Below are 20,848 nucleotides of genomic sequence, written 5' to 3' on the forward strand. Positions count from 1 at the left end.
GGATGTAATTAGTTAAATCCAAAATTTTAAACAGTTACAAATTTCAGGTCTGCACCAGATATTCTTTTGGGTTTAGTGTTTCTGTAATCAGATGTAGTGTCCCCAGCAATCCAGGAGTTTACCTTTACTGTCCAATATCTAGTCATACAAAACATGACAATAAAAACTTTCATTAGGTGAACCAGATACTGGATGTAATCTTACATATGACCCCACAAACTTTTCTCCTATCTTCTATAAGGTGGACCAATGAACACTCTGGTTTACAGATGACCTCGCCTCACTAATGAGCTGGTGTTTTTTTTAATATTAAGAAACAGAATACTGTAAATTTCAATCTATTTCATAAAGCTCCTCATAACAAAGAAGATAAAGTAAGCTGTATCATTCCAGTTAGTGGAGAGTAGAGAAGCTGGGACTGTTCTCCTCAGAGCAGAGAAGGTTATGGGGAGATTTAATAGAAGTGTTCAAAATTATGAAGGGTTTTGAGAGTAGAGAGAAACTGTTCCACTAGCAGAAGGCTCAGTAACCAGAGGTCACAGATTTAAAGGTATTTAGCAAAAGAACCAAAGGGGAGATGAGGATAATTCTTTTTATGCAGCAAGTCGTTATGATCTGGAATGCATTGCCTGAAAGGGTGGTGGAAGCAGATTTAACAGTAACTTTCAAAAAGGGAATTGGATATATACTTGAAAAGGAAAAATTTACAGGGCTATTGGGTAAGAGCAGAGGAAAGGGACTAATTGGATAGCTCTTTCAAAAGAGCCTGCACAGGCACGATGGGTCAAATGGCCTCATTCTGTGCTGTATGATTCTATACTCATTTTTCTGGATAGCAAATCTCAAACTAGTCACACTAGCCTTAAGCAGATGGTTCTGCCCCACTGCGTCTATCTTTCATACCAGTTTTCTTCAGACTTTCAGTCAGCTTATCCCATTTAGACAGAAAGCCAAAGACTTGTCCTCTGACCATGCCCCAGCTCTCCATGCCCATGATTGACGAGTCAAAGTGCTAATTAAACCCATGAATACCCTCCTAACAGTTACTCCCTGCTGAGCTCACATGAATGAAGCCATTCCATATTGTATGAATGTTTGCTGGGTTATCTTAACGAACCTCATTGTCTTAAAATGAAGTGATATGTGGGAAACACCATTCTGGCCACGTTTCATCCAAATCTTTTCTTCATTCTCTAAAACTGATTTAACTTCTTGTATTAGTATGATACTATTAAGTTAAATTCAGCTCTCAAAATGATTTTTAATCGTTCCTAAGCCAAATAATCAATGTTTAAAAGACAAAAGTAAAAGACATATGACAGTAGGCTGCCTGGGAAATTAGCTTACTTGATACACAAAACTACAAGGACTGAGGGGCTAAGTAACTTATAGCATAAAACTAAATTTAAAAAAAAACTAAACTTAGTTATAGCAAGTAGCGTTTAAGTGAATCAAGGTCACTAGTGTAGCTAACATTCTCTAAATTAAGAGTAATTTAAAAGGAGTAACTAACGAGCTAAATCTAAGGCACGTCATGGCAACACAGCTCGCACCTGTGATATGCTCCCCCTGCACTATGTGGGAAGTCATGGGCACTACTGGTGTCCCTGGCGACCATGTGTGCAGGCAGCGTGTCCAGCTGCAGCTACTGGCTAACCGCATTTCTGAGCTGGAGCTGCGGGTGGATTCACTGTGGAGCATCCGTGATGCTGAGATTATCGTGGATAGCACAGTGAGGTGGTCACACCGCAGGTAAAGATTATGCAGGCAGAAAGGAAATGGGTGACCGCCAGGCAGAGTAAAAGGACTAGGCAGGTAGAGCAGGAGTCCCCTGGGGCCATCTCCCTCTCAAACAGATATTCCGTTTTGGATATTGTCGGGGGAGATGGCTTATCAGGGGAATGCAGCAAGAGCCAAGACCATGGCACCACAAGTGACTCAGCTGCACAGGAGGAGAGGAAAAAGAATGGGAGAGCAATAGCGATAGGGGATTCCATCGTAAGGGTAACAGATAGGAGTTTCTGCGGCCGCAGACATGACTCCAGGATGGTACGTTGCCTCCTTGGTGCTAGGGTCAAGGATGTCACGGAGCGGCTGCAGGATGTTCTGAAGGGGGAGGGTGAACAGCCAGAGGTCGTGGCCCATATCGGTACCAACGTCATCGGTAAAAAAAGGGATAAGGTCCTGCAAGCAGAATATAGGGAGTTAGGAAATAAATTAAAAACCAGGACCTCGAAGGTAGTAATCTCAGGATTACTCCCAGTGCCACATGCTAGCAAGAGCAGAAATAGGAGAATAGACCAGATGAATACGTGGCTTGAGAGATGGTGTAGGAGGGGAGGGTTTAAATTCCTGAGGCATTGGGACCGATTCTGGGAAAGGGACCTGTACAAGTTGGACGGGTTGCAGCCAAGCAGAACCGGGACCAATATCCCGGTGGCGGCATTTATTAGTTCTGTTGGGGAGGGTTTAAACTGGAATGGCAGGGGGATGGGAACCAAAGGGTAGGTACAGATAGGACAAATTCAGACCAGGAAACAGGAAGTAGAAAAGCAGTTAGTGAAGTAGTTAGTGACTCAAAGGCAAAAGAAGCAAAGGTTAAATATAGTGTTCGGCACAGGAATTAAAGGGTATATACTTCAATGCAAGGAGTATTACAAACAAAGCAGATGAGCTAAGGGCACAGATAGACACATGGCAGCATGATATCATTGCTATAATGGAAACCTTTATTGCTATAATTGGCAGCTCAATATCGCTGGATATAGAGTTTTCAGGCAGGATAGAGTGGGTGATATAGATTTAAACTGATTGGCGGAAGGATTAGAGGGGACATGAGGAAAAGCTTTTTTACCCAGAGGGTGGTGGGTGTATGGAATTCGCTGCCTGAATTGGTGGTAGAGGCAGGGACCCTCAACTCTTTTAAAAAGTACCTGGACCTGCACCTAAAGTGCTGTAAGCTGCAGGGCTACGGACCAGGTGCTGGAAGGTGGAATTAGAATGGGCACCTGGTTGTTCTTCGAGCCGGCATGGACACGATGGGCCAAATGGCCCCTTTCTGTACTGTATCTTTTCTATGGTTCTAACTACATTTACAGCACTGAGCTGCAAGAGACTGACATACTTACCTGCTTGCCATGCAAGTTTTAAAATGATTTATAAGTTCTGCCGCTTGAGAGATAGGAAAGTCTCTCGAAATGGTACATCAGCCATTTTGCCCATTTTGGTATTAAAGGCACAAGGAACTTGACCATCTATTTACCAAGCTAGTGGATAGAGTGTTGAGTCAGAGGTGGAAGGGGAGCACAGTGAAATTTTTTTTTTTTTTAGAAAAATTGGATAAATTATAACTACAACAAACTAAACCAGAATTTTCAGGTATCCATCAATCCAGATAGCCCTTAATAAGGAACCTAAAAGCATTTGGTACAATATCTGCAGCTGGAATATTGTGTAAAAGTTAGAAGTGCTCAGTCCCTTTTTATGCGCACAAACACAAACACACACACACACTCCAATGCAGACAAGCAAGCACTAGAACCAGAAACGGCCCACACCAGCAGCCCGATACATACATGATTACCTTGGCTGGAGCTGGCAGCATGGTGTAGCAGAGGAGAGGAAGGGCAAGCAGCACAAGAGTAGCTGGGTTTGGACCCTGGAGCAGCGAGTCTTGATTCCTCACTGATCTAACAAAAAAATGCACTTATTTAAAGACAACACACAATGCCAAGTTTAATGCAGCAGAGTCGGAGTACTAATTTTAAGCGAGAATAAAAACAGGAAACAAGAGTAGGAAGTGTTAGTGGATCCTGAAACAAGCATTTCTATTTCCTTCCCCTACCCATCAAAAGCATTTTAAGATTGATGCCATTTTTTACACAGAATTACAATTTAGATTATGGACACCTAATTCCAATATTAGAGACTTAGACAATTAGATTTCTTGCGTAGCAATTTCAAACTAAAGGATATCAAATCCATCTAAAATGTCCCATGCTGATTACAGAGAACATCAGGGAAGGAAAGCCGGTCACAATAAATCTGCACAAAATTCATGAAGTAATTCAGGGTACCTTTGTAGCCAGGATCCTAATCTTTATAGTGGATGGTATCTCACTATTGGCCATTCAGAACACTAAATACCATCAAGATAATTACAAAGTTGAACATAGAAACAAGTTTTATTAATGCAGTCTCACCTTTTTATCTGTATTACTCATTCGGTCTTTTGCTTCTTTGGCTTTCTGAATCGCCTTTAACACCTCAACTGTATCGAGTTCCTTTTCTGTTGTAACAGTATTATCCAAACAGACCTAAGATACACAAAGGAAAGAGGACTTCTGGCAGCATTTCATGGTAACACAGTCATATGCTTGGAGAGATTACTGAACATGCAAAAGTAGCAATTTAATTTTGGACATTATAATACTGAAACCAAGAAATCAAATTGTACCCTCAAATTAAAAATTAAGCTTGTAGAGTCAAGAGTGTGAAAGATCCTGCAGCTTTACTGTACCCTGTACAGTTTCATACAACAAAGGCAAATACTTCTGTTTTAATACCTAACATTTCAAAAATACAAGTTTCTGGAACCTCAAATTTGATATTAGGTGAATGGCACTAGCACAATTTTTGATCGCAGGCTAAGGTTTGCCTTGTAAATCCTACTGCCAAGTTATATCATCCTATGACTCAGTCTCAGAATCTCTGAAAATTGATCAGCTTTACATAGAAGGACTACTACATAGTTACATAAACTCCAGTATCTACAAAATTCAAAATAGCAATGATTTTAGATAAATTTCATTAAAAATACAAAATTGTGCTAGACTAACTTTAAAAAAAATATTTTCCAAGCCATTATTTACAGATACCAATGCACTTAAGCATTTTATGACCATTTAAAATCTAAAGTTGCAAATATTCAATGTTTTATTGACATATCAATAGATCAGTCCACAAATAACTGGAGAGCAGATTTAAAAATAAACCACATCTCTACATTCTACTCTAACACAGACTACTATTTCAATGTTACCTCTGAGGCCCGATCCCCAAACTGTGCAAGCACCTTTGTTCTGTAATCAGGGATGATGCTCAGGGGGTTGTTACTTAGAATGACCTTCTCGAGGCATGGCAGACTCCCAATGTTTTTGATTTCTTCAATCTGAAAAAGTTTACCTTATGTTAGGACATCACATACATTCTAAAGAAATGCATTTTTCTGCTCCAGGTAGTCAAGCTTATGACGATAAGCACTGCACATACATGCGCCACGCCCCAGAAAGCAACACACAGACTTAATAACAAATTCATAAATAAACCTAAATTTAGTAATTGAATGGGCTATCAGTTTTATCAGTACAGCACTAAGACTCTCTCTATGCAGAACATAATAGGGCTGAATATGACCTAACATTCAAAATGGTCAAGTTTTTCTCCGAACTGGATGGCTCAGGTCACTGGATAGAGCACTGCATGACAATGGAGGTGGACAGATTGGCGGGACGACACTGAAGCACACTTTCAAGCAGCTAAGTCACATTGAGAATTCAGGTGTTCAATATTAAACTTGCTACCTTATCTGGGAATGGGAAGAATTTCTGTTAACAGAGGCAATGACTGCAAAATTCACCATAGCATGTTAAAACTGTCACATTTGTAAAAGGGAGGTAAACTAGAAGCCTAAAATCAAAAGGTCACCAAGTAAAGAAAGGCCAAAATATCAGAAATATACTTAACGCACACATTTATGAGCCTACCATTTATTTTACTAAATTGTCAGTATCCATTTTTATTCTGTTTGGCAGACTTAAATTTTTTTGTACTATTGCCTTTTTTTTTTTTAGGAACATGAGGAACAGGCAGGCTGTTCAGCCCCTCAAGCCCGCTCTGCCATTCAATTCGATCATGGCTGATCTGTACCTCAACTCCATATCCCTTGATACCCTTACCTAACAAAAATCTCAGTCCTGAACACTCCAATTGTCATGGCATACACAGCCTCTTTTTTTTTTGGGGGGGGGGGGGGGGGAAATAAAAATTCCAGGTTTCTACTACCCTTTGTATAAAAAAATGCTTCCTCGTTTCGCTCCTGAATGGCCTAGCTCTAATTTTATTATGTCCCTTTGTTCTTGATTCCCCCACCAATTAATGGATTCTCATTTACTCCTATTAACAAAAACCACAAACACAAAAGAACAGTACAAAAAATCTCACTGAATACAACTTTGAGGAACTATTTCATATCAGTGACTAATATGCTTTTTACCTTAATTCTACAAACTATAAAATCCCCATCCCTATAAATTTAGAAAACCCATGCAAATTTTAAAAAACTTAACACAATGAACAGTAAACATGCAAAATTACCTGCAATATTTTATTGTTACCAAGATCCAAGTTAACTAACGAGTAAAGTTTGTTAAGACCAGACAGACTTTCCAATTGGTTTCCTGACAAATTCAAAGTTTTGATGTTTCCAAGTTTTGCATGAACACCTTGCAATAATGTGAGTTTGTTATATGACAAATCCAAATGAATGAGGTTATAGAGATGCTGAAAACAAAAAAAAAAACACAAAAGAACATTAGAACGAGATTAGCTTAACAAAAAGGATTGCATTACTGAACTATACAGAAGAAAATATAGGAATTTAGTGGCACTCCAAGTAGCTTGAGTAGTTACATTATCAAGGACACAGCAGTTCTCATTTGTAAAACAGAGATAAACAAGTGACCAGTTATAGTGTAAAACTGATGTCTCACATGCTTCCTGTTGTCACACTTACTTTCCATGGCACCTTGTAAGCTAAACTATCAAAAATCAAACTCAGTCCAAATACTCTTATTCTTCATTACTCTAAACACCCTAAATACTCAGTACCATTTTTCCTTCACCCATCAACAACCACCTTCATTGCTACATCCCAGTTACCAAGTCCCTCCCCTCCCCCCCCAACTTCCTTACAAGTGCTCACAAACCTACAACACCTCATTCCTTTGCCCACTTAACTGCTCCTACATCCTTACAAACCAAATAACTTGCTACTACAAAACATCTCATCTCACAACTTCTACCACCCTTTGTGTGTAAAAGTGTTTCCTAACTTCACTCCTGAAAGTCCTGGCTCTATTTTTTAGGCTATGTCCTCCAGTTTCTCACTATCTACCCTATCAGTTCCCCTTATAGAGTCACAGACGTTTACAACATGGAAACAGGCCCATCGGCCCATCATGTCCATGTCGCCCAGTTTATACCACTAAGCTAGTCCCAATTGCCTGCACTTGGCCCATATCCCTCTATACCCATCTTACCCATGTAACTGTCCAAATGCTTTTTAAAAGACAAAATTGTACCTGCCTCTACTACTGCCTCTGGCAGCTCGTTCCAGACACTCACCACCCTTTGAGTGAAAAAATTGCCCCTCTGGACCCTTTTGTATCTCTCCCCTCTCACCTTCAATCTATGTCCCCTCGTTATAGACTTCCCTACCTTTGGGAAAAGATTTTGACTATCGACCTTATCGATGCCCCTCATTATTTTATAGACTTCTATAAGATCACCCCGAAACCTCCTACTCTCCAGGGAAAAAAGTCCCAGTCTATCTAACCTCTCCCTATAAGTCAAACCATCAAGTCCCGGTAGCATCCTAGTAAATCTTTTCTGCACTCTTTCTAGTTTAATAATATCCTTTCTATAGTAGGGTGACCAGAACTGTACACAGTATTCCAAGTGTGGCCTTACTAATGTCTTGTACAACTTCAACAAAACATCCCCCAACTCCTGTATTCAATGTTCTGACCAATGAAACCAAGCATGCTGAATGCCTTCTTCACCACCCTATCCACCTGTGACTCCACTTTCAAGGAGCTATGAACCTGTACTCCTAGATCTCTTTGTTCTATAACTCTCCCCAACGCCCTACCATTAATGGAGTAGGTCCTGGCCCGATTCGATCTACCAAAATGCATCACCTCACATTTATCTAAATTAAACTCCATCTGCCATTCATCGGCCCACTGGCCCAATTGATCAAGATCCCGTTGCAATCCTAGGTAACCTTCTTCACTGTCCACAATGCCACCAATCTTGGTGTCATCTGCAAACTTACTAACCATGCCTCCTAAATTCTCATCCAAATCATTAATATAAATAACAAATAACAGCGGACCCAGCACCGATCCCTGAGGCACACCGCTGGTCACAGGCCTCCAGTTTGAAAAACAACCCTCTACAACCACCCTCTGTCTTTTGTCGTCAAGCCAATTTTGTATCCAATTGGCTACCTCGCCTTGGATCCCGTGAGATTTAACCTTATGTAACAACCTACCATGCGGTACCTTGTCAAAGGCTTTGCTAAAGTCCATGTAGACCACGTCTACTGCACAGCCCTCATCTATCTTCTTGGTTACCCCTTCAAAAAACTCAATCAAATTCGTGAGACATGATTTTCCTCTCACAAAACCATGCTGACTGTTCCTAATCAGTCCCTGCCTCTCCAAATGCCTGTAGATCCTGTCTCTCAGAATACCCTCTAACAACTTATACCTCAGCTCATCCAAAATTCTGCCACAAAGATGGCTCGCCCATCACATTCACTGACCAACATTAGCTCGTCCTCAGTGACTCACATTTAATATTCCCTACCCAGGTGTTTAAATGCCCTATGGCCTCTATAACCTTCTCCAGCGCTAAACCACACCCCCCTGCCCCCCACCAAACAAACTCTCCATTCCTGACTCTGTCCTCTTGTGCATTCCCCTCCCCCACCTCCCATCGGCAGCCAAGCTCTGGAATTACCTCCCGAAAGACCTCTGCCTCTCCACCTCCATTATCCAGTAAGGCTGTTCTTAAAATCAAAACTCTTTTCCCAAGCTTTTGGTCACCCATCCTGATAGCTCCTTCTTTGGCTTAGGCATCCATTTTGTTCTGTACACCTCAAGCATTTGGAAAGCTTCCTACATTAAAAAAAGTGCTATCTAATTACAATATCTGCTGTTTTCTATTAAACAATGCAGTTTGACCACAAAAAAAAATCCACTGACAATACTGGTTGTTAACTATGTTCAGGAGTAAGGAGTAATTAGTACAGTTTAGGCATTTGGCAAACACAGCAAGTTCTACACAATTCCCAACATTTCAGTGGTCCTCCTACCTGTAAATTCTCCATTACTGCTATTTCATTGCAACTGAGATCCAGAAATTCTACTTCAGGTATTAATTTCTGTAACAAATACACAAAAGTATTCAGTTATAAAACTGATACACAGCAACATTGGCTAAAACAGCATTAGGGTCTGCTGAATTCAAAAAAGCAAATATAAAATAAGTAGAGTGATGCAATCAATACACTTATGTTGTAGTGCATGTAAACTTTGACTTAACTAGTTTCTGCCATTAAGACTGCATTAATTGGTTAAAATCAAGTTGAGATCAAGTCAAGAGGACTTATCATACCAGGGTATTGAAGAGTGCCTGCTAACCAGTCGTTAAGAGTGGCATTATTAAAGGCATAGAAGCAAATCTTCAGCCTGTTCTCCATTACCAGAAGGAAGTTCCACGTGAAGTCCCAATCTCAACTCATGAAACTCCTCAGGCTTATAAGTGTGCTGGTCACCAGGTGGGAAACATTTATGGCAACAGGGATAAAAGGGGCGAGTAATTTGGATTTTTTCTTGGAAGAGAAATAAAGGGGGGCAAATCCCATTACATACTGTGTAATAACATAAATATGAAAACTATTGAATGGTCTTATTCCCATCCACTGTAAAACGCAATATTCCCCCAGGATAATTATTCTCCAACAATGGCATAAGTCCTTAATTTTCCACTCATGTTTCCATGTCTCCCTTCTCCCATCAACAGACAAGTAGCTCACTTCTAGACCTCCTTTAAGAGGCCTAAAATCTAGCTCAAATGTTAACTGTTGCCTCCCACTTGTTCCACTGCGCACCCGTATCCCAATCCAAATGTCACTGCATTCATCCTATAATTTTGCTCTTTATTTTTAAGTTACTTTAATATAAACTATGGTAGCAAATATAGTAAACTACAAACCTTTCAGGCAATCCCACCCATTTTATTACTAGGATAGAGTGCAAGGGGACAAGCAAAAAGATTTCAACAGCTGTGATCTTAATGTTTGGAAGCTAAGGTCTACCTTGCATAGGCAGAGAGAAAGGATACATCAAGTATGCAAAGGCCCCGAGCATTGTGGGGAGCAATAGCCTAGGCAGCATCCATGGCTTGAACATAGATCTGCCAACAGACCAGAGCCACCTCTCACTGCAAGTGAACAAAAAGGTTACAAATTGACCTTTGATTTCCCCATGCCTGTAACAGGATCCATGCCTGTAACAGGATCCGACTCACCTGACGAAGGAGCTAAGCTCCGAAAGCTTGTGATTTAAAATAAAGCTGTTGGACTATAACCTGGTGTTGTACAACTCTGTACATTTGTAACAGGATCAGCTGGACAAATAGAATACATAGGACTATGTCACATCTCACAGCAGTAAGTTTTACAATTCGGGAGTCTTTTAAAAATATTATAATTTAATTCATTCAGATTTTCTTGCAACTCCACTATATTTTATCATTTCTAGATACAAACATGTGGATTTGGAAACAGTAGACTAGTTTACAGAGAACTGATTGAATTAGCCAATATAAAGCTGGTCCCACTTTTTAAATATATAGTTGGTTCAATCTAAGTGGTCATGAATGGTGAAAAATAACATTGGTAGTTTATGCATATGAGTTTAGATGTAAAATTCAAACTAGTTTTCCTTTTCTCAGCCCACCTTTAATGTTCTTATATATTACAAAGCAAGAAAAAATGTCAAATGTGAAAAAAAACAGGCAAATGTGATTTGAAATCTTGGATTCAAAGTCTTATTTGCAATAATTTATGGTTATATTGTGGCATAAATATCAATTAACACAGTAACACTCTTCCTGGTGCTTGCCTGCTCACTCTAGAGGGGTTGGGGAGGAATTTTTGACAGAACTCCTGTTTTTTGCCTCTCCCTAGAGGTGCAAGGGAGAGAAAAGGGGAATGGATTGTTGTAGCACAGAATGTAGTCAGCTGAAAGATGGGGGTGAGCACACATGGGCCCAATGGCCTTTTCTTGTGCTGGATGTATAAACATAACTATTTTTCCTTACCACAGATTCATCAATATTAGATATCCGGTTATGACTCATATCAAGTGTGGTCAGCATACTCCATCTTGGGATAACAGCAGCAACCGGATGCTCTGATGCCGTCCCCTCTACCTCCCACTGCTCAAATTCAGAAGCCTCTGGCACAAGAATATCCTGATTAAAACAAATCAAGTTTATCAAAATAACTCATGAGTGGGAAACAGGCACCACTTAAGCACACAAACAATAAAGAATTCTCAATTTAAAAAACACATTTCCTCAAATATAAAAAAGAAACTCTGTGTGGTTCATAATGCAAAAAGGATGTAATCACAGATTTGTAAATTGTCTCTTCCCCACCCTGACATTGTAACTTGCCCTTTTGATTTTCTCCTCCTTCAATCTATGGTTTGGTCCTAGGTATTTTTCAATACCATTCTCGATTCATCCACAGTGGGAAACATTAAAACAGTCAATGGTGATTTGTTCAGTAGTTATCCCCCCCACCCCCCCCTTCAATAACAACGTCTTTATCACCAAGGTTATTAAGAATATTTTTATAAATTTGTGTTGGTTTAACGTAAGACAATTCAAACAAGTAATCATATTAAATCTTTGCTATACAACGGTAAATTCCAATATATTTCTTGCACTGATTACAAGCGTTGTAATGTTGGGTCTTTCCAATTAATTATTCTTTACATTAAATGCGTGCTCAAGTCCAACATTAGGATATCCAATCTTAATGAGTTTCAGTCTGAGACACCATACAGACTAAAATGTTTGATCTCCAATCTGTGCTCAGTTAGCCAATCTCATCCAGGGGCACAGTTGGAGTGTCTGAATACCCCTGGCTTTACCGGGGCGGGGAGCGAAAGGAGAAAAAGAGCCAGCGTTCTCATTACTGACTGCTATCTAGTGCACCCTGCTGAAAAACACAGGTACCAGGCCGTCAATGACCTTGGAGCCATATCCTATTATGGCTAAGTTATAGTTTTATAGATATATAGGTATGTACCTTCATTGAAGCAGTTGAAAAAGCCACACTCATTGTGGCTAGCGAGTTCTTCAGGGAAGGAAGCCCAATAATTTGTTTAGCTTCACAATTATTTATCTGTAAGAGCACAATACAAACATCAAACTAACTTTGTCAAATACCATAGGACATAATGGAAACTAGATCAATTATTAAATACATTATTCTACAACCAGTTTTCAAATTAGTGGAGTGCGAAGACAGACTTGTACACAAATAAAATCTTACACAATTAAGCCAAATATGTTGTTAAAAAACTAGATCAAGCTAGGTCTCAATTTAACAGTTGTGTTACTCATAGATACTCCTAAAACTGCTCAGTTAAAATCTTGGGTCTACATTGAAATCTCCACGAGGTCGAGTTCCTCCAAGCAGTGAAAAAGCTCCACAAGTTGAACAAAACTCAAAGTTATTACCAGCAAAAATGAGGAGCTTAATGTTTCCTGCTAATACATCACAAATTACTAACAGTTTCTCAGTTTTAGTAGTAACTTCAAAATTATAAAGTTTATACAGAATTATATAAATTATAACACACAAACAAGCCGGTCAGCCCAACCAGTAAATGTTTGTGTTTATCCTTCATGCGAGCAGTAGTCTTAATCCCATGTGCCCACCTGCTCCCACATCCTTTAGCCCCTCTCCTTCAAACCACCTATCTAACCTATTTATCAATGTGCCAGTCTCTGCTTCAAAATCACTAGTCCTGGTAGTGCATATCACAGCCTCAACCCTCTGTGTAAAAAGATTCTCCTGCTTTCTGCCCTAAATCTCTTACATTTAATCTTGAATTCATGTTCCAGTGTTCCAGACCCTCCAATTGCTGGAAAGTGTTTCTATCTGCCCCATCCTTTCATAATTTTAAACACCTCTATCAAAGTTATCCTGTAATCTCCTCTGTTCTATTGAAAACATCCCCAGTTTTTCAACTCTTTCTTCAAATTTGTATTTCCTTATACCAGGCTGCACCTTGTGAATCTCTTTTGCCTCACCAACCTTCCAATAGTGTAGAGTCCAAAATGCACATAATTCTCCAACTGTGGTCTTACTAAGGTTTCAATATAGATTCAGTTCACCATTACATAGTGACTTTTACATTCTATATCTCTTGCCATAAAACCCAGCATTCCACTAGCTTTTTTTTTTAGGGCCTTATCCACTTGTGGTGTCACTATTAATGACTTGTGAACCTGAACCCCCAAATCCCTCTGCTCTTTCACATTAGTCAGTATATTTTATATTGATATTTTAAAAATAAGTGTGTCACCTTACATTTACGGACACTGAATTCAGCCACTTTTTGGTCCATTCTACCATCTTATCAACACCTCTTTGCAGCTTCATTTGGAACTCAGAATTGTTTACCATGTCTCCTATTGTACTCATCTGCAAATTTGGACACCACTCCCTCTAGCCCCATATTCAAATTATTGATGTATAGTGAAGAAGTGGTCCCAGAACAATTAATTTGGAAATGCAGTGCCCACAATCAAAATACTTTAAAATCCATGCTGACTATTTTTCTTCCAAATTCAGACACATCCAAAAGGTGCTAGTTATTTTATGTTCACAAAAGTAATTCATATTCCTTGATGTGCAACACACTGACCACAGATGACATTTATTTCACTTACAGGACTTATTTTGCTACTGGTGAATAGGTACTGCCCCACACAAGATAAATATGAACAAAGCCATTCAAACCATCTTTGACCTCATCTGTCAAGAAAATCACATGATTGAACTGTCTCTTGAATGATGCAAGAGGTTTTTGCCTCCAAGGTCTTATCATCCATTCCAAATGTTCATTCTTTGTATAACGGACATCCATTCACTCTCTTCCACCACCTCCAACTAGGAGCAGGAGAAATTAATGCCATGCACTGTGTTTAGATTCACCCATTCAAATTATGCAAGGCAATAGCAGAAATGTATTGTATATTATATGGAGGGAAAAAGTATGATAGTCATACAAGATCATATACTTTTGAAGACAACCCTGAAACATTTGATCGAGAAAATAAAAAAGTTGCAGAGGATGTACATGTCCACTACCATCATTAGACAAAGAAAAGTCTTGCCAGGCTCAAAATAACTCGCACTGTTATGTTTCGCCATCTCCCACAAAAAGTAGTCAGTCTTTTTTCAGGGAATAAAGAAAGCTGAATTCTAGAACCCTCTCATAACATGTGGTAACTGTGCCACAAATAAGCACTTGACTTAATTTTTGTTTTAAGAACTTTCAACTCCACAACTAAACAGAATTGGCAAAACAACACATTGCCAATTTATACACGAAATAGGTTTTGAAAGAAAGAAGAAATTTGATGTCAGCATGGGCTTCATGGTCACTCACATACCTCCATGATCCAGAAGGTCATGGATTCAACCCACTCCGCAGGCTTGAACACATAATCTAAGCTGACACTTCAGTGCAATACTGTTGCAAGTGTACCATTTCAGATGAGATGTTAAACCGAGGCCTTATCTTCCCTCTCAGGCAGATGTAAACGATCCCATGGCATTATTCAAAGACAAGCTGGGGATTCTCCTGGTGTCCTGGTAAACATTTATCCCTCAACCAACACCACCAAAACAGATCATCTAATCATCTATCGCACTGTTGTTTGTGGGGCCTTGCAAATTGGCTGGTGTGTTTCCCTACATTACAACAGGGACTGCACTTCAAAAGTAATTGACTGGCTGTGATGTCCCGAGGTTATATATAAATGAAAGTTCTTTCTTTGATAACCGGAGATACAATTTTACAACCAATAGTTTCCAGTTGCTTGAACTGTATACAGGGAGAGGTTAAGAAAAATGACAGCTTGGTTCTTGGTTTTATGGCATCTTTTGCAGACTTTCTGATGCTATTTAGTGTAAACCAGTAACACACCGTACATTCTTCAAAGATGCGTGTCAGTCATCTAGGAGTTACTTTCCCTAAGCATACATATCCAGCCACATATATTGTATCTCCCACTATTATAGCTTTAATGGAAACTAAGGAATAAGTTGTTTATTATCAAGAGCTTTGTAACAATCACAGAAAAGTTGGACTATATTCAACTAAATTACCTCTCCTCCCTTACTCACCTCAATCTGGTGAACAGACTTGAAAATCGATAAATCAAATTTAAGGAGATGCTCTTGAATATTGCTGCTACCCACAGATCCTCTGGTCCCTGCTATCTGTTAGGAATAAAAATAATTTAGAGATCAATAGTCTTTAGCAGTTTAAAATTGAAGAGGCATTAGTGCTTTTTTTATAAAAATGTAAAGCTATATTGATAGCTCAGCATTCTTGTGCTGCTTGAAAGTAGAAGATAGCAGTTTCTTTCCCACACATTAAGTTTCAATCTCAGCTGAGTTGCTTGGGAGCAATGCAAAATAGGATTAAAGTAATTTATCCAGAAAGCAAAGCTACAAGGAAGCAGGAAACACAAAATCGACCAATACCACCCTCAAAACTGCCCAGTCAAGAGAGACACAAGCCTAAAATAAATCACTTGAATGCTTTGTCTGTTCTATCAGGTGAATATTTTGAAGTAATATAAGATTCTCTAACTTACAATAAAATTTCCCTTTCCTGAAAACAAACTAAAGTCTGGTAGCAGCCAAATAAAATTGTAGTTGTACCAGAACATAGCAGGCACAAGCCAATATTTACAAGCCATAAAGGACAGTGCAAAATGTGTCAGTTGTACACTGGATTTTATAATTACACTTTCCAGAGAATAGATTTTTACCTTCAAGTACCTAAGTCTACAAGCAAAGTCCAGGATATGTCCAAGGTCAGTCTTGGCATCACCATTGGCACAGGTGGGACTGGCCAGTCTCAGTTGTTGGGTGATGGCATACAACTGTAGTGGTCGAATACAAAAAGCTTCACCTGCCAAGAGCAACTGCTCACCTATAAAAATGCATGAAAAAAGGTTAAAAACATTTGTAGGCAAATGAAACTTTACCACTTGGGAAAAATGAAAGCTGAATCACATGTATGGAGGATATGTTGATGGAAGGGTGGGAAATTTAGTCAGAAGACATTTATCTCTACCACTCTGGTTAATTAACAAGGCTAATTCTTGAAAGACCTCCTTCCTTCCAATAAACAGCCATTCCAAGACAAGTAAGCTCCTCTGCAACAGAATCCAAAGTACAAATCCCAGCTGAGGATAAAACTTATGTTTCTCAGTTAAAAGTAACCTGGTCCCTTTTCTTTCCCACCCATGAAATATTGTGGATCTCCCATAATGTAGTAATTTAGTTGAGAGCATGGTTGTGATGGTTTAGCTGATAGTCTCATCTGTCCCTTTCAGGCTGCTGTTCAAACACTTCTACGGGGAAGTGGTTTAATTGGACAAACCTAAGTAATTGTGGTTGCACGCAAATTCTTGATCAATCGCAGGGCAATTGTAGCAGCTTCTAAATTTCTGGCTCTAGGTCAGAAAAACCTATGAAATGAGTAGCTTTCTTTCCCCTTTTAAAGAAAAGATAATTTTGCATCCGTAACAAAGTGGGACTATCTAGAGTGAGAGGACTAAGCGTTAGTCACAAGGCTTTTATATAGATAGATACTGATAGATAGACTGTAGATACATACTGAATATATTTAATCATTACATTACACTAAACATGTATAAAATGCAAAAGATATAGTTTGCCTTTCCCCCTTCCTCTGCCCCAGGTGGAATACAAAATTTTGGGGAAAAAGTTACAGGATTTTGTTTCTAGCATTTCATAGTCACAATGCGTAGTTAAGAAGAGAGTCCTTTTCCATTTTATCCATAAAATTCTAGACTTCAATGTGCAAGATTCATTATTAGTGCAGCGGATTATTGCAGTCTTAGAAAGGAAACCAGGCAGACACGATTTGAAACAGCTACCCAAAATGCCAAGACCATTACAGTTCAAAATTAAAAACCATACCTTTGTGAAACAGTTGTTCAGCAAGGGCAGCCGTAATGCCATTTATCTCCTACAAAAGACACAATATTCCACTGAGAACAACATTAAAAAGATTCACATCTGTGCAACCAATATCTACATACATGTAGATAACCATTATTTTACACAGTCAGATATTTTCCCAGAGTTCATTCTTTTTCTGCTCTCTACAAATTAAAGATTTTAAGCACAAATCAACTGTGTGGAAAGATGCAAATACAACACTTATGGCCTATTGTTCAGAGAGTTTAGCCTGTAGTAGCTGCACCTTCTGTGCTGTGTTTTAAAATGTCCACAGCATACTGAAAGCAGAAATCTAACCACCCTCACTCATTTATTCCTCACACTTCGATTTGATGAGACAAAGATAGGTAACTGTACCATTTCTTCCAAACACCAGCATTAATGATTAATGTCTTGGAAGCAAACCTTCCTTTGCAAAGATCTAACTAATGGCACTTAATGAAACAGTGAAGATTGCTTTACACATGACAGCCTCACAAATGGATTTCAAGGGAACGCCACATTAGCCTATGGAGTAACCAAGGCTCTGGAATGATGAGTTTTAACCATACCCAAATATTCCCGGTTATCAGCTGGTGATAAAAAGTTACATCCGATTAAGAGTTTAGTAAAATGCCCATTTGTGAGGAGTTTAAAGTTTTAGGGTGGAAGTGAATACCAAACTTTCAGCACTGTAAGTAGCTATATAAAGACTGGTTTTACCTTTGGAAAACAAAAATTTGCTCCAAATACCAAAGAGATTCTGGCACTTGAAGAACTAAATAGGAAAATGGATGGCAATGACAACACTCAGTTTGTAGTCAACAGGGGAAAAGAACTGGAAACTGGCCAGAGGTGTAGTTTTTGAAGGAAGGAAAGTTATGCAACACATAAGGTTACTGTTTTTGCAAGTATTGGTAGAATTTTTAGTTGATGAATGGAGGATAAACAAGTGTCAAATTAGTTTTGCAAATAAATCTGGGACATTTATGTCAGGCATCATGTAGCCAATTTAATTCTTACAGATAGGCAAAAGAAATTGGTTTATGGTAGTCTAATGGTTATGTTACTGCACTAGTAATCCAGAGAACACGAGTTCAAATCTCAGCACAACAGTTTGATCATTTGCCTTTGGTTTAAAAAATGTGAAATATTTTTTAAAATCTGGTACGATTAAGTGTCAATGAAGCTTTCAGATTGTCAGAAACACCCGACTGGTTCATTAATGTCCTTTAGGGAAGGAAATCTGCCAGGATTGGTTAACGGACAGAAAACAAAGAGTAGGGATAAACGGGTCATTTTCAGGTTGGCAGGCTATAACCAGTGGGTTGCCGCAAGGATCAGTGCTTGGGCCTCAGCTATTTACGATCTATATTAATGACTTAGTTGAGGGGATAGAGTGTAATGTATCCGAGTTTGCTGATAATACAAAGCTAGGTGGGAAAGTGAGCTGTGAGGAGGACAGAAAGAGTCTGCAAAGGGATATAGACAGGTTAAGTGGGTGGGCAAGAAGGTGGCAGATGGGGTATAATGTGGGGAAATGTGAGGTTATTCACTTTGGTAGGAAGAATAGAAAAACAGAATATTATTTAAATGGTAAGAAACTATTAGATCTTGGTGTTCAGAGAGATTTGGGTGTCCTTGTACACGAAACACAGAAAGTTAACATACAGGTACAGCAAGCAATTAGGAAGTCAAATGGCATGTTGGCCTTTATTTCAAGGGGGTCAGAGTACAAGAGTTAGGACGTCTTACTACAATTGTTCAGGGCTTTGGTGAGACCTCACCTGGAGTACTGCGTACAGTTTTGGTCTCCTTATCTAAGGATATATTTGCCTTGGAGGTGGTGCAACAAAGGTTCACTAGATTAATTCCTGGGATGAGAGGGTTGTCCTGTGAAGAGAGTTGAGTAGAATGGGCCTATGCTCTCTGGAGTTTAGAAGAATGAGAGGTGATCTCATTACAACGTATAAAATTCTGAGGTTGACAGGATAGATGCTGAGAGGCTGTTTCCCCTGGCTGGAGAGTCTAGAACTAGGGAGCATGTCTCAGGATAAGGGGGCAGCCAATTAAGACTGAGATGAGGAGGAATTGCTTCATTCAGAGAGTTGTGAATCTTTGGAATTCTCTACTCCAGAGGGCTGTGGATGCTGAGTCGTTGAGTATATTCAAGGCTGAGATAGATACATTTTTGGACACTAGGGGAATCAAGGGATATGGGGATCGGGCAGGAAAGTGGAGTTGAGGTCAAAGATCAGCCATGATCATACTGAATGGCAAAGCAGGCTTATGGGGCCATATAGCCTATTCCTGCTCCGTGTTCTTATCCTTACACGGTCTGGCCTATATGTCACTCCAGTCCCATATCAACATGGTGGATTCTTAACTGCCCTCTGAAGTGGCATAGCAAGGCACTCAATTATATCAAACTGCTAGATGCAGCAGTTCAAGAATAGAAGCAGATGCAATCATGGCTTTCAAAAAGGAATTGGATAAATACTTGAAGGGAAAAAATTTGCAGGGCTACAGGGAAAGAGCAGGGGACTAGGACTAACTGGATTGCTCTTACAAAGATCTGGCATGGGCTCGATGGGCCAAATGGCCCCCTTCTGTGCTGTAACAATTCTATGATTCTATCACCACCACCTACTCACAGCAAGTAGGGATGGGAAAATGCCAGCTTTGTCAGTGATGCCAACATCCAGCAAATTATTTTTTTAAAAAAACATCTTGTGGGGTAGGGGAGAAATGTATGCAAGATCTTGCACATCAAACTACCTTTAAAAAAAGTCACTAAATACATCTATTAATGTATTTAATAATTGAAAGGTGACATCATTTTAAATGTGCAAAATGAAAACCAAAGAGTCACACATCAAATATATTACTGCAGAATAAGAGTATTAAAAAAAAACTCACATATAGATGGAAATTCAGAAAATATGACAAAGCTTTTGGTGCAGCAACTGGGAACTTTGCCAGAAGGGTTTGCAAATAAACTTCTAATTCTTTCTGCCTTTTTTCTACAAAAGTTTTGGAATTTTTGCCAATGATCTTCTTTGGTGGAAGTAGGTTTTTGTCAATCCTCTTTTCTGCAGTCAGCTGTAACAAAAGAAAGTAAAGATGTTAAAGAACATATTTCTTAAAACTGAATTGACAAAAGAGTGCTCCTGTGCACTTAGTACACCATAGAAAACGCCACAAACGCAGGCAATCACATCATTGTGGTTTTCAAATTAAGCAAAGCAATCATCAGTTCCAAATGCAAAGCATTCACAAGAGTAGGAAGAAATGTGGATTAAATAAATATTTTACAACATAATGGTTATCTTAATGCATTGGTAGAGCAACTTGTAGGAACAGTGAAGAAAGAGGGCATCCATTATAACAGATCTCACTAACTAATGGTGGTTACAGAACAGCACAAAGGACTGAGAATAAGTTAGCAACTTGGTCAACTGGGCCAGGTGAAGAGGGTAGAGAAATGACAAGTAAAATTACTTGCTTTCATTGTGGTCTTATTCAAAATATATTCCATTCATTGGAAAAGGCCTATTATTGAGCAGGGGGTGAGTTAGGGAGGCAGTGGAGAGTGGAGGGGGCGTGTGGGAAGGCATGGAGGGGGGAAGAGAGGCTCCTGGTAGGGAACAAACGATCTCACAACTTCAGACTACAAAAACTCCACCCAGACTAGTTGTCCCTTAGAAAAAC

At 39.3% G+C, this 20,848-nt stretch overlaps 1 protein-coding gene across 6 annotated transcripts in view; it reads right to left on the reverse strand.

The window, feature by feature from the left end:
• nisch (nischarin) overlaps positions 1-20,848 on the reverse strand; it is a 48,674-nt gene that overhangs the window by 21,126 nt on the left and 6,700 nt on the right. For 5 of the 6 annotated variants that reach the window (XM_067998612.1, XM_067998610.1, XM_067998611.1 and 2 more), the window contains 11 exons: positions 20,057-20,239; positions 17,117-17,165; positions 15,937-16,100; positions 15,284-15,379; positions 12,170-12,265; positions 11,173-11,325; positions 9,161-9,229; positions 6,376-6,561; positions 5,042-5,170; positions 4,203-4,316; positions 3,584-3,689 (listed from right to left, as the gene is read on the reverse strand). In XM_067998612.1, coding sequence (XP_067854713.1) covers positions 3,584-3,689; positions 4,203-4,316; positions 5,042-5,170; positions 6,376-6,561; positions 9,161-9,229; positions 11,173-11,325; positions 12,170-12,265; positions 15,284-15,379; positions 15,937-16,100; positions 17,117-17,165; positions 20,057-20,239 — 1,345 coding nt within the window. Of the gene's footprint in view, positions 1-3,575; positions 3,690-4,202; positions 4,317-5,041; positions 5,171-6,375; positions 6,562-9,160; positions 9,230-11,172; positions 11,326-12,169; positions 12,266-15,283; positions 15,380-15,936; positions 16,101-17,116; positions 17,166-20,056; positions 20,240-20,848 lie in introns of all 6 variants that reach the window. The other variant, XM_067998615.1, reaches the window with a different exon arrangement.

The sequence above is a fragment of the Heptranchias perlo genome, chromosome 17 (genome assembly GCF_035084215.1).
Source record: "Heptranchias perlo isolate sHepPer1 chromosome 17, sHepPer1.hap1, whole genome shotgun sequence".
NCBI lineage: Eukaryota > Metazoa > Chordata > Chondrichthyes > Hexanchiformes > Hexanchidae > Heptranchias > Heptranchias perlo.